Source organism: Stenella coeruleoalba, assembly GCF_951394435.1.
Source record: "Stenella coeruleoalba genome assembly, chromosome: 8".
Classification (NCBI taxonomy): Eukaryota; Metazoa; Chordata; class Mammalia; order Artiodactyla; family Delphinidae; genus Stenella; species Stenella coeruleoalba.
In genome coordinates, this window is record NC_137154.1 from 12,880,245 (window position 1) to 12,894,782 (window position 14,538).

The 14,538-nt window shown below is 40.0% G+C and overlaps 1 protein-coding gene across 11 annotated transcripts in view; it reads left to right on the plus strand.

Moving 5' to 3' along the window:
• Positions 1-14,538, plus strand: part of CELF1 (CUGBP Elav-like family member 1) — a 72,367-nt gene that overhangs the window by 31,597 nt on the left and 26,232 nt on the right. For 9 of the 11 annotated variants that reach the window (XM_079930652.1, XM_079930656.1, XM_079930650.1 and 6 more), the window contains exon 1: positions 10,627-10,776. The exons of 1 other annotated variant lie outside the window; for it this stretch is intronic. In XM_079930652.1, coding sequence (XP_079786778.1) covers positions 10,706-10,776 — 71 coding nt within the window. In that variant the 5' untranslated portion in view covers positions 10,627-10,705. Of the gene's footprint in view, positions 1-10,624; positions 10,777-14,538 lie in introns of those variants that run through there. One more of the 11 variants, XM_079930648.1, reaches the window with a different exon arrangement.

Below are 14,538 nucleotides of genomic sequence, written 5' to 3' on the forward strand. Positions count from 1 at the left end.
GTTCCTGTGTATTTTTTACCACAATTTTTTTTTTAAAGCTGGGGAAAAATTGTTGCCTCTAAAGAGAGGATGAGCATACTGGCCAGTGGCGAAGGAGATGAGGTTGAGATCTGTTTATAATCTTCTCTCCTAGGGTCAGGGAGAGAACACACGTAGATGACTCAGTCAGTAGAGAATCAGAAGCCCCAAACTTAAGTGTGAATCATGGAAATAGTAGCCACAGAGCAAGTGTCGGAAGGGCGGGGGGAACGGTTTTTATATACCCCACAGAGGAAGTGTCGCGTTTTATCCCTGCTGACCAAGACAAATCAGAGCTAAGCCTGATGTACAGGACTCAGGCTGTTTAACGTGGAACAGTTTACTACTGTGGAAGGAGATGCTCTGGGAGTGATAAGAATAGAAGAAGGGCATTTACTGTGTGTTTCAGTGTATCTGTTTAATCCACCTAATCACCGCCATTTTACAGATGAGCAGAACAGTTAGTGGTTAGTTTTTCGTCTTGAGTCCACCTATTTGTTGCTGAATACTTTTACACATTTCATTTGATGCTCTAGTCTTTGAGTAGATTCTACTCACTATTAGTTGTGATGTGTGTGCCCAGGATCCTGAATTAGAATCTGGTGACAACTGCCATTCCCTGGCTGCAGGTTCCTAGGGAAAACAGGTAGAGTGGCTAATCCAGACAAACTCAACTGGATTTAGCACTAATCCCTGGTGGAGTTCTGCATCATGAAGAGCTTGGCTAGCTAGGATAGCTTCCAAAGTTGATCCTTTCATCTGGTTATTTGGCTTTCTAGGGTATGGGGGTGGGAGGACATGCAGTTTTCCAAAGCAGTAAGCCCAACCTTCTTATTGAGCCAGCCGTATAACCGGAGGAAAAAGAAAGAAGTGAGGGCGTTGCAAACAGTCTAAAAGGTAACAAACATTTTTTAAAAGCACGATTTTCCTAAGTCATTCCTATTATTTGTCTTCTGTTCCAGTTAGAGATTTGTACAGTGGCTTGAGTGTATTCTGGGCATCCATTTGGTTCCTTTTGAGATAATGTGTATAGTTAAGTCCTCTTTTACAGGTGAGGAAATTGACACTTAAGAGATGTTAATGAACTTGATCAGAGTCACACGTCTACTGAGTAACAGCAGGAAGTTTTCACTACCTTTAATCAGATCTCTCTCAGGACAGTTGAGACTTTGGACATTTACCTACTTAACAAGATTTGCCTAAGAAAAAAGGTCAGGTTCAACTTTATGGAGCTCAGCATTTTAAACGGTCTTTTCTGTGGTTTGTGTGCATGATCTTCCTTATAGATAGTTTTTAACTTGATGTTCTACAGGACCCAGACTGTTCATTGTAGAGCAACTTATTACAGTGGAAGGAGATGCTCTGGGAAAGATGTGGCTAGGAGAAGGGAGTTTACTGTGAGCTTCAGTGTATCTGTCAGGCTTTCAACCAAGGTTCCAACTGCCTGGCATTATATTCATTCCATCCAACTCCTTCATTGCCTGGATTCATGTGATCTTGAGAGTTACTTCATTGTATCTTTTCTCATCTGTAAATGGAGATAGAATAGGTAGGAGCATTAAATGTAAAGCACTGAAAACACCGCATGGCGTACAGTACTCAAAACATGTTAGCTTTTATAATTGTAGCCACTTGTGAATGACTGGACATTTCTCCCTACTTTCTGGTGATAAGGTGTGCAGATTTTAAATACCATATACCATCAATTTGAGGATGCACGCATTTATTACCATTGATGGCATCTTAAATTCCTTGATTTGTGATAACCTGTTAGATTCGAAGAGAAAAATCTGTGCAAAAAACTATTCATCTCAAAGCTGGATATAAAATCAGTGAATTATCTATTGTTTTAAATTATCCAGGCCTGTTTTCAAATTTCCCAGGAGACCTGTGGTTACCCTGAGGGCCAGGAGAGGCAAACAGGTAGGATCTGCCTTGCCCCCCTCTGTCTTCAACCTGAACAGCTTCACCTTTATGTTTATGGGAAAAACACTGCATTTAAAAACATTTCAAAAATCTCTCATCTGGATAGTTCAGTTCTTCTTTAGCTCCCTGCTTTATTTATATCCAGGTATTATTGAGAGCACTTACTAACAATTGTTAGTAAGTTAGTGAGTCATGTTCATGAGGCTAGGGTCATGGGTTCAGGCCTTATGTAGGTCACTGAGAATTACTGTGCCTGTTACCAGCCTCTGTATCTGGAGTTTGGTTCAGTGCATACTATGTAAGAGCTGTTGATGGTGACTGAGTCAGTGACCATTTATCTTACTGTAAAGGACTGTGTTTTGTTATTTACTCAAGATACAGGCCAGCAGAAAACTCTGAAAAATAAGAAAGGTTCATTACCTTGCCTACACTAAGGGAGGTGTGTAGGAGATCTGAGACCTTTCCTATCAGCCCTGAGAGATGGTACTGTTCATTCACTCTTGCATCCTTGAAACATGTAAGTTCCAGGATATATTCCAAAACCAAATATAAATTATTTCCAGATTATTTATTGTGGGATAGGTACTTTGCCTTTCAGAGTCCCCTGTACCACTGACTTGCCAAGTACAGTTTTAATACATCATGGCAGGTCATGTTTGGAACATCTAAACATATCACGAGCAGACAGTCCTCCTTGTTTCCCTCCATCCTCGTCTGTTGCATTGCTCCCCACCCCACCTAACTTTTTGGTGCTCCTTTTCCCCCCCTAACTCTTTTCACCCCTCTTTGGAACCACCTTTATGCCTCCACACATAGTGATTAAGAACATGAAGGTAAGATTAATAGAAATAGACTCTGTGGAGCTCCAGGGAATTACAGGACAAAGGTAGTTCAGGCTTCCTCACAGATCTTAATGCATTTAGTTTGGTTCCCCACAGAAATGAAAGATGTAAAAAACTCAAACCTGAAGCTTTTAGTTTCTATTTAGCTTTCCTCTCTCCCCAAAGCATTTCTGTTTTCTTACAGACAAGGCAACAAAATGTAGGAAAATTAAAACTGGAATGACAAAGCTTTTAGAGAAAATACTTGGAACTTCCCTGGTGGCGCAGTGGTTGAGAGTCCGCCTGCCAATGCAGGGGACATGGGTTTGAGCCCTGGTCCGGGAAGATCCCACATGCCGCGGAGCAACTAAGCCTGTGCGCCAGAACTCCTGAGCCTGCGTTCTGGAGCCCGTGCTCCGCAGCAAGAGAAGCCACTGCAATGAGAAGCCTGTGCACTGCAATGAAGAATAGCCCCTGCTCACCGCAACTAGAGAAAAGCCCATGCGCAGCAAGAAAGACCCAGTGCAGCCAAAAATAAAATAAATTTTAAAAAACAATAACACCATTCACTTAAAAAAAAGAAAAAGAATCCGCCTTCCAATTCAGGGGACACGAGTTCGATCTCTGGGCGAGGAACTAAGATCCCACATGCCTCAGGGCAACTAAGCCTGCATGCCCACCAACTACTGAGCCCGCGTGCCTCAATGAAAGATCCCGCATGCCGCAACTAAGACCCGATGCAGCTAAAAAAACTAAATTAAATTTTTTAAAAAAGAAAATACCTTCTTGTGTTGTGTATTAGTCTTCCCACTGTCCTCCTGCAAGTGACTAGGGCCTGTGTGGAGGAAGATGGTGTGTCCTTTTTTTGTGTGCTTAAGTTTTCTTTAAAACGTCTTCGGGTGACTTAGTAGGATGATTAATATCCTACTTATGTGTTTGTTTTTTAAATAAATAATTCACTTTCCTTTTTCTCTTGGCTATGCAACTAAGGTTGTTCTTTAGCCCCCTATATATAGGGCCGCTATGTTCTCTGGGACCTAGATGTGTGTCCTTCATACTTTTAATATAATGGCCCTTCTTAACAACCCCAGGCCTCCCTTTTGCTCTTTGTATCCTGGAGATTCCGCAGCTAGCATGCAGTATGAGTCTGGTCTCACAGGGTCACACACTAGCGGTGTTTCTCAACTGTTCCATGCAACATATTGGGAAACATGACTCCTTGGCCTTTTATTTACCCTTTATATCTTCCAGAATAAAACTAACAAGTAGACATTTAACTTGTTCTCTACCCTCCAAGGTAACAACTACTTCAGAGCCCTCTCACGACACACTGTCTCAATAAAAGTTTATACTGCCTAGATGGTCACATTTCTCAAGAGAGATAGACCATGGGCTCTGGAGTTAGAATCCCTCATGTAGATTATCTTAGCATCTAAATTCTTAGAGTAATCCCCACCTTAAATGGTTATAATGATACAGGATTGAATGAGGTGTTGTGAACTTAGAAAATGTAAGTTCCTTTCCACTTAATAACTTGATGATGTAGGCAGGTCCAAGAAAGTGCTTTTAGAAGTTTTTTTTTGTTAGTGTAGACTTTGCATTAAAATGGTTGGGAGCATCATTACTTCATTAGCAAAATTGAAGACCAATTAGGTCCATATGAAAAGTCAGATTAAGTACTCAAGCACCCATTTTATGTCAGTCAAGAAATGTCTTTGTGTTCACGGAGGGTAGGTAGAGTGTAGTGTCTCACAGTGAGTTCTGGTTCTAGCTTTGTCTTTGAGAATTCTTACACTTTCCAGAGTAGACTTGGTGACTTTCAGCAGTTCTCTGTAGCCAGGGCCAGGCAGAAAGTACAGTTGGCAGGAGTTGTAGATGGAAGTTTGTAGGAATTTGGGCAGCTTTTATAGAATCAATCTTGCAAGATTGTTCAATAATGTTTAAAAATGAAACAGACTGGTTTTGTGGTTCCTCTGTTTGCTTTTACCTTCAATTAGCTTCCCCATCTTCCGATTTTTTGTTGGTTTCAGTGGTTCACCACTGTCCTGGGGCCACCAATATGCATTTACAAGGCAGGAACTTGGGGTTGCCTTTGAAGAGCTTTATGCCTGGCACCAGCCTATTCAGGAGGGTTGGTTTGGGGAAATATCATGGCCTCTTCACATTAACAATATGATCGTTAATTGCTAAAAGGATTATACAACCTTTAGCTTTACTGTAGTTTCCCACCCAAAAGCAGATGCTAAAAAATGATTGTTTTGGTGACCTAGCTGTGCTACAGTTCAACTTCATAAATCCTAGTCAATGTTTTGCTGTTTGTTGTGACATTTTGTGGTAAGCCTCTTCTTAAGCCTTTTAGTACTTTAGTTCTCCATTTTTAAGTTGATGGTGTTCTTAAATTAACTTTGAGATGTGAAATGTAATTTATCGTTAAGGTATTGTATACTTTAAAAATGGGAGAGGGAGAGTTTGTTTTTTATCTTCAGTCTTGGTGACAAAGGGGCTTTTCCTTGGAAAGAAGCTACATATCTGGAATTACGAGAAGTATAGGCATGGCCCACTTATTTTTCTTTCCTTGGTTTTTTAGAGTGAAGACAGTAGTCCAGAGAGGGAGGTGGAAAGCTACAGGTATGGGCTAACTGCTGGATGGGTGTGCTCTGTGGTTTTCTTTTTAACCTTCTTGCATGAGGCCTGTTTTGCAGAAGTGAAAAAATTGCCTTCAGAAAGGTGATGGCTTTTTTCCTACATTATGGGATAAATTTCCTGTTCCTAGGAAGCTAGATTTTTTTTTTTCTCTTTTTGAACTCTTTCTCCTTAGCTGTTTCCCAAGGCAGGCTTATCTCCCATTTGAACTAGCTGCTGCCTAGTTCTAACAGCTGGGGCTGGGCAGAGGGTGGAGAAGGAGAGGGGAGAGGGGAGGGAGGGTAGGTATGTATATGTATGTACATCTACACACAGCAGCTGCCCAGCTAGCTTTCTTTCCCCTTTGCACTTCATAGCTGGAAGATCCCAAGTAAACAAGAACAAGGATGAGGACAGAACGTAGTGGATTTCACACAGATAATATTACCCTCCTGGAACCAGAAGTTGTTCAACATACTGATTTTTATTTATTTATTTATTTTGCGGTACGGGGGCCTCTCACTGCTGGGGCCTCTCCCGTTGCGGAGCACAGGCTCCGGACGCGCAGGCTCAGTGGCCATGGCTCACGGGCCCAGCCGCTCTGTGGCTCGTGGGATCCTTCCGGACCGGGGCACGAACCCGCGTCCCCTGCATCGGCAGACGGACTCTCAACCACTGCGCCACCAGGGAAGCCCAACATACTGATTTTTAAATCAGCACTGGGGCCTAAATAAAGCTTAAGCTTACACTATATTGTTATCAACTAACAATTACACTTAAGTTCCAGAACTATTTTGGGACCTGAAAATATGACCTGATTTGAATGGTGGTCACAATTTGACAGGACAGTTTATTTGGTCAGGGTTAGTTAGTCCCAGAAACTCCAAGGAAGGCTCTGAGCTTAACACTTTTGCTGAGAGCACTAAGCATGGAAGAATGTCTTTCTGCTAGTCCTTTGACACTGACTGGGGAGAAGATAGTAGTGATTAAGGATAGGGAGAGGAAATGGAAAAAGATTTCAAAAAAGGTAAATTTTCTTCCCTTCAACCTTGTTCTATCTTCTCATTCACCATATATGATAATTTTACAGGCAAACCAACTTGCACACAACAATTACTAAACTTAGTGCTTTTTGTCTTACAGTGGTTTTAGATTTGGAATGGAAGTTTTTTTGTTTTTTTTTTTTAAACTGGAAACTTTATCCAGAGAAGATATGCTTTACAATTCTTGGAGGTATCTTAACAACCTAGAATGAAACTCCTGTCACAGAATTTGGATGCATTTGCTCACAATCTGGAAATAACATAAGCCCTAGGGAAGGAGGAAGGGGGTTTTCTGCCCACATCCTATCAGCAGTCCTTAATTACTAGAAGTGGTTGAGCCTAGCCAGCAGGGCACACAAGACCAAAAAGCAAAAAATGCAGGCGGGAGGCCCAGGAACAAAATCCAACTCGCAGAGATCCTTGGTGGGCACCAGTGTTTTTCAAATTTTAATTTATTGCCAGGTTTTAAACATGGGGATTTCAAATACAAATGGAACTTTTTTTAAAATAATAATTCTATTCCTTCTTTTCTTTAAAACCCTCTCCCCCCTTTCAGGAATTTTTTCATTGTCTAGATTCTCATGGAAACTCAACAAAGATTTTTTGTTTTGTTTTAAATTATATTTAACTGTCACATTTTTGCAAAAAGTCTCCCACAAAGTGAGATGTCACAGAGATAATTAGCAATTTAGGTCAGTATATTTTTGCATATGCAAGGTACTAGCTTGGGAGTTTTAGGAGACCCACTAATTACATTAGAAGTACTAAATTTTGGAAATGAAATTCAAGTCCATAAAGGTTTTAGGCTAAATTTTAAGTTATTCTGGTTGGTTATTTTCAAGTGGTATCAATTGGTTGCTTCTTTTCTACATCCCTTATGTACCATTTAACTGCCAGAAGCTCAGGGGGTGGAGGGGGGAAGCCAGTCTACTTAACTGTCTTAGGTTATGACTTTTCCCTAGGTTTTTGTACTTTTCCTTAAATAGACTAATGGTGGGGATTTTTAATGACATAGGCTCTCTTTTATAATTTAGTAGTAGGCTCTAATTTCCTCTATGCTCATATAACCAGACTTCACATTTTTGCCCTTTAAAACACATTTAGATTATTGAGATGGAAGTATAAAATCCCTTCACCTGTCACTGAATTCCCTGGTTACATCAGTCAAGATAGACAGCCTGTTGTTCGCACGTACCACCTGGGCTTTTTTGCTCACCTATGCTTTACTTTGCTCTTTCACTCTTAACAAAACAAATGCTGTGATTTCTAGCATTTCTCTCCTAATCCAGTTTTTAAACTGTTTATTCCCTTCTGATATTCTTTTTTTTTGGCATTTTTGAATTTTATTTATTTTTTATACAGCAGGTTCTTATTAGTTATCTATTTTATACATATTAGCGTATATATGTATACACTATGTATATGTATGTATATATGTGTACTCAATCTCCCAATTCATCCCACCCCTTCTGATATTCTAAATGCAGGGTGTGCTATTCTTTTGAGGGTTTCCCTTATCCTCTGATCATTTTTAATGATTTGGGTTATTAATGTTACAGCAGGCTGACTGCTCCTACCCTCACACAATTAGACTTTAAATTGTTTCCCTTAGAACAAAGTAGAGAGTATTCAAGGCAAAGAAAACTGAGACAGCCAACCAGGGACAGAAGAGAAAACCATGACTATAAATTCACAGACATGTGGTAAAAAGAGACTGAGGGAAAGTTAAGGTCTTCTTTTGCAGTGGACCCTGGGTTATAAGCCTGGAATGGTTTCTGAGCAAGAAATTTTAAAAAACAACTACTTACGGACAGTTTTCTGTGAATAACTTTTTTTTTTTTTTTTTTTTTGTGAATAACTTTTTAATTTCCGCCTAACAGCTGCATTTTTGTATTTCCATAATTGTTTTTTTATCATCACTTAACTTTGTAACCCTTTTCTAAAATTGAGTGACTTGTGATTAATTTCTGTTCTTTCTTTTCACACAAGCATGTTGAATTTAATTATACTGAAATAATTCTTGTGACCTGCCTAAAGAGAATCACCCTCCCTCATGTAATAACATTTCCATCTTGTAGGTTTTAAAAACAGTGCAGCCTTATAAATCGTAAAATGAATTTTAAAACATTACAACCTTTGGCTTGGTAAAGATTACTGTAAGGAGTGCACATCTTTCCTTCACTGAGCAGTGCTCTTTTGTTATAGATGTGATTTTGATTAAAATAGAGATGTAATTAGTAGTCATGTATTTCTAGTGAATAATAAAAGCATAACAACCAGTGGCCTTCCTGAAAACTTGATTCCTTTTTAAAGGAATCCTTGAACTAAAAAATCTAATTTGGTTGTTAACTGGCCTCACAAAGTTGCACCTTAGTCTAGGTAGTTTTCTATAGGAAGAGGCTTCTGATCGACTCCAGTGTACTTAGAAACAAGGACTAGCCTAACCAGTAACTCAACCAGCCCCAGCTTGGGTTAACATCTTTTTGTCTGGCAATCAGGGCTTGGTGAACTGTGTGTACTGTGTGCCAGTTGCAGTCTCCTCTCACTTGCTGCCTGTTTTTGCTTCCTCTTTTAATAGCGTGGAAGAGAGCTCCTGTCACTTCTGTCTCTAAAGTAGTAGATCAAATGGGCAGGGTCTCTGAAAAAAGCAGAAAAGCAGCTATCTGCTATTTTAGTTCTAAATTTTGCGTGGTTATGTCTGGATATTGGACAGAAGATACAGTTTCTACCTTCCTCAGTCAGATGCAGACAGGTGTCAGCCATCGTTACACAGACTAGAACATTTAGGCCTGTGCCATGACATTACTGCCTTTCATTATTTTTTAACGTCATTCTGTATGTTTAGGAGTTCATCTGTTTACCTCTTTACAGGCTGAACATAACTTCTTTTTTTCAAAGTTCCCTGTATTGTGAACTGAGCTTGAGTGAAGTCTTTGAGGTAAGGCAACCCTAATGATAAAAATGGAAAGAAGGCCTGTGAAATTTGGGAGCCTTCAGAGATACAGTTTTAGAGTCACTGCCTAAATATTGAAATGCCACCATTTGTTGTTTGGAGGGATGTGGAGCTAAATTGAGAATGGAAGTACCACATCTGCCTTGACTGCTAAATATATCCATCTCTGCTGCTCACCCATAATAGAATTTTTATGTGCACATTCATTAATCATGGTTTTAGGAACAGTTTAAAAGAGGGCAGCCACTGAAGAGACTTAGTCTACATTCCTGTTTCCTTCCTTTAAGTGTTTGAGTATTTGTCCCTGGTAGGCCCCAGTTCTTTTTCATTATTATCACTGTGGTGGCTTTTGTTTAGTTTTCTTTTGTTTTTTGTTTCTCTAGAAAGGTCAAACTACTGAAAAAAGTGTTCCTTAGTACTTTATCAAGAGGCAGAATATACTATTCCATTTTTATTTTTCACTTTTTAAATTTTCTGGCAAATTAAGATTCAGAATTAGTAAAGAAGTTTTGCCCTGTGCTACCTAAATGAATGTCAGTGAAACAGCAATTTTTGAAGTTTTCACTGTGATGAGGAACCATTAGGTAGCATACTTTGCTCTCAAGACCATCAAGAAAGCAAGGCTGGTCCAGTGCAGGTAGTAGTATAAGAGCAGTATGTTTCTGGTGGCCAGTTCTTCAGCCAGCTTGCCTCTGGCCTGCTTCTGATGGATGGTCTGAACCATTAAATGAGTCTTCTGAGGTTAGTTTGGAACCCAAATAGTGCGTTCGTTGCTGTCTTTGGCACGTGGAAAATAAGTTAAAACCAAGGCTAACAACCCAGTTCTTTCTAAAATAACATTTTCAGACCACATGAAGTGAACTTTTTTTTTTTCCCTTTTCTTTTGCTTCAGGTAGTTTCAGGCTTTGGGGGTCCTCAAAAACTGATTCTCAGGGAGGAGTTTGGAAGATGTGAAACAAGCTTGTGTTTCTTCTGCTCTGTTAGCCACTGCTATCTTCATGGATCTGACACTATTTATCTGACAGTGCACTTAGTACTGCTTCGCCAGGGAAAATCACACAAAACAAGCCTGGCGCATCAGCACTTTCATTGTGTGCTGGGCTGAGCCTCCCTTCACATGGTCACATCCCCCTTTTAATCCAATACTCCCTTCCCCTTCCCCAGTCCTGCCTGTTTCTGTGGCACTTATTGCTGGTTTCCCTGAGCTCCTGTTTCCACTTTGTGTTTTTTGTGGGGCCCAGGAAGCTAAAGCTGTGTGTATTTGTGGATCAGACAAGTGCAGCAAGTTAATAACATTGGCTTCTGAAGGGGAGAGTGAGGTGATGGCTGCGTTTAAGTTGGATTTCCTTCCAGAAATGATGGTGGATCATTGCTCTTTGAATTCCAGTCCCGTGTAAGTATTTTTGTTGTCTCATTTTTATCATAAGTAGAGGAACTGGGCTGTTTTCTTTGTTATTTGATAAAACTGGTCCCTTTCCTTAAAAGAGGGAAGAAAAAATTGGGTGAGGAAGCCAAAGTCCACACTATTGTTATTTTCTATTGTAGTCTGATTCTCTCTCATTACTGCTGATTTCCTCTAGCTATAAAAGTTTTGTACATAAGGATGCATTTGATATATGACCAGCAACATCAGCTCAAGTGTGCTGGCTCCAGTCCTTTTAAGCTGTAGTTTTCCCACCTGATAGATTCCAAGGTATTTTTTTAAACCATAGTTTTATTACTTTGGGTTGGGTATACAACTTCAGATAATCTTTTGGAAAGCTATTTATTTGTATGTTTGTTTATTTTTAATGATCAAATTCTTAGACTCCTATCACAGAGGACTGGTAGCTAGGGTGTATTTAGTAGTATATACAGAACGCTGTATTGACATGTAAATTAGTCCTGAACCTTGATTTCCGCACCCCTCAATCTAATTGAAAATGCAACACAATACATGATACTGGGGACATCAGATGTGCCCCCCCAAAGGGGGGCAGACTGGATTAATCTTGATTGGGAATTTGCCTTAATAAATTTTGAATGTGGAAATGAGAAACCTAATCAGTTTGCAGTACTACTGTTCAAGAAGTGACACTGCCATTGTATGCAGCTAAAACGCCAACCTGGCTCTGAGTTATACCTATAGGGGGCCTGAATTCTGGGCTTTGTAGAAAAGAACACACTTCTAACTCTTGATTTCAGTTTCTTTAACCAGGCTTCATAGTACCTTGGAACCTAAGTAAAAGAGCCTTAGGTTATTCAAAGCCAAGAATATTAAATGGTAGACTACTCCTTAGATAACAGTAGTGCAAGTCTTTGAGATTAGGCCTCCATGTGCAAATCAGTCTGCCCTGGGATTAGGTGTAACAGGTGTTGTAATAGCAGATTCTCAACAGTTCTTTGTGGAATAGTTTTGGGGCGGGGGGGGGGCTCAAAGTTAGGTGGCTTGCTGATTTGGGATGGATCCTATGCCTTCTCTATAGTCTCCAAAATAATGGTAATTTAGTTGTGTCTTTTTATGAGAGTTCTCTTTACTGCTAAAATAAAACTTTAGCAGTAGATTATAGGTGAAATCACAATGAATCCCATCATAAAGACTTAATACATAATAAAAGTATTCCCATGTACCAGATATATGGTCCCTAGAAATAGGACTTTGTGGCTCAAATTATCTTTCACTGTAACACTTTCTCTCTATGCGTTGCAACTGCCTAGTGTTCAGTCCTTAGATACAACATTTTTCCTCAGCCTGTTTCTCATCTTTTACAAGGTCGACCTAATTCAGTATCCCATGAAATCTGGATCATGGACCACTGTGTGAAAGTCACCTGGAGTATAAAAATGCAGGTTCTGGATCCATGCGCAGATATTCTCATGCTAGAATGGGCCCAAGAATCTATTTTAACAATGTCCCATGTGGTTTTTGTGTACAAGTTAGAGAACTAATGGACTGAATACAATGCTCTTTCTGAGTACAAGTAATCAGGGAGTACACTGTTGTATTATTTTTTCCCAAGAGCTTTTACATTTGTTTTAGTCATCCAGCTTCACAAAAGCTTTGTGAGGTTAATTGGGCATAAACTATTGCCCCTGTTTTACAGATGAGAAACCCAGTTGAGAGAAGCTATACCTGACTTGACTGAGGACAGTTGGTATCAACCTTGGGCCTAAAATGCAAGTTTAATGATAGCTGCTTTATTTTTGCCCCCTAGACCTGGCTGCCTCAGGTGTCACTAAGCAGTTAACCATCAGTGCTTCTCATTATTGCAAGTCCTCTGGCCCACTCCCATGGGCACCACACACCCAAACCCCACAGAGTTGGGAAGAAGAAAGTTCTACAGAATGGTGTATGCTTGCCACCTCTTTCTTGGACTCTCAGCCCTTCTTTTCACTCAGTACTTTAGCAGTAGGCTTGATAATTATTAGTTTTCTCTCTGAAGTGATATTGCCTGGGAATATGATCTAGCAATGTATCTATTCCAAAATTTCTTTACAACAGAGAAAAATTGCTGGAGGAGCTGTGGAAGGGCTGGGAGGACCTGATCCCTAGTTCCCTTTCTTATTTATAATAATAGATATTACAGATACTTATTATTTGTAATAAATAATACTCTTCAGCTTCCACTGGTTCCTTTTACTTTGTTTGCACACTAGGTCATAGGTTTTCTGTAGGGATTGTATCTCAGACCTTTTCCTCTTAGCTTTCCCATTGCTTAAGGGGGCACTGATGTGCTTCTCTGATTCTCAGATCTTTATCTATCCCCCAGATGTCCCTTGAGTTCTATGACTTTGTTCTAAATACTGCCCTTTGGATACCTCCATCTGGAGGTCTCCCCATGTAAAAACAATTCCCCAAACTCTCTGTACTAGAATCCAAGAGTGATCAGTAATTTCTTTTCCTCATCTCCTTTATCGATTATCTCCAAGTTGTAGTGAGTCCTGCCGCCCAAATTTCTCAACATTGCGGGAATGGTTCCTAATCTTAGGGTCTGGTTTGTGCAAGAGCCTCCTCCTGATCTGCATATTTCCCCACTTTATTCATCCTCTAGATTATTGCCAGATGTCTTTTAAAAGACAAATCTAATCACCCCTTGTTTAAAAATCTTGGAATAAAGTTCAGGCCTATCAGTATAACATGGAAAGCCATTTCCTGGGTCTCTCCAACCTCTTCATTCTCATCAAATTTCTCTTTCTAATTTAAAAAAAATGTTTTATACGCTCCCCCAACTTTCTCAAGTCCTTTTCCTACCTTTCTAATGTTATCTCACTCTTCTGTCCCTTCTGAGTCCTTACCATTTCCTCATCACCCCTTAGACTTTCATACCTCCATGCTACATAGCACTTTTTCCAGCTGCTTACTCCATTCAGCTTAAATCCCTGTGCACACACACCCCCTGCCCCAAATAAGTTAAACCATATTAGCCACTTTTTTCACAGAACTTTTATAAATCTGTTAAAGCATTTGTAGCATATTGTAGTTGTGTCCTTCCACTTGTTCAATGCCATTGTCTACGGGGCCGGTATTGCTCAGTCTGCTTTTATAGCCTCTGTAGTGTGTAGTATCTGATACACAGCAGGAGCTTGGGAAGTACAGTTGAATGAATGATAAACCCTGTGAGGCTTTTTTCTTAATAATTAGAGATGATTACTGAGGTAAGATCTTCAGACATTATCTCTCTTCCTCAGGCAAGAAGGCTGAAAACCTTCACAAGTAGATTGTTACTGTTCTGTTGTTGAATGGTGACTTAAAAATATTGATAGCTTTTTCTAGTACCTAACACCTCAGCTAACAGGAAGATCTCCCTTTATTCAAATTAAAATGCCTTCCTTCCTTCCAGCATAGATGCATCTAGTCTTGTTCCCCTAGAGAACATCTGGTAAGTAACTTAGGCCAGTGTTTCTGGGTCCTTTTCATTCTGATGTTCTTCTGTGCTAGTTTTTCCACAGCACATTGTGAGCCAGAGGACCTTGTAGGGGTGGGTGGTGGCTGGAGATTGGGATGCAACAAGTGTTTATGCCTGCTGGGGAGGTGGAGGGGTAGGTAAGTATTTGAAATTTTTCTGTCTGTATAATGAGCAAATGGAGGTCAACAAGTAATGAGAAGGGGAGAGGGAAAAAACTGAGTTATTAAAGGTTTTGGAAATGATTTTTAACCAGAGGTGAAGGTAGTATT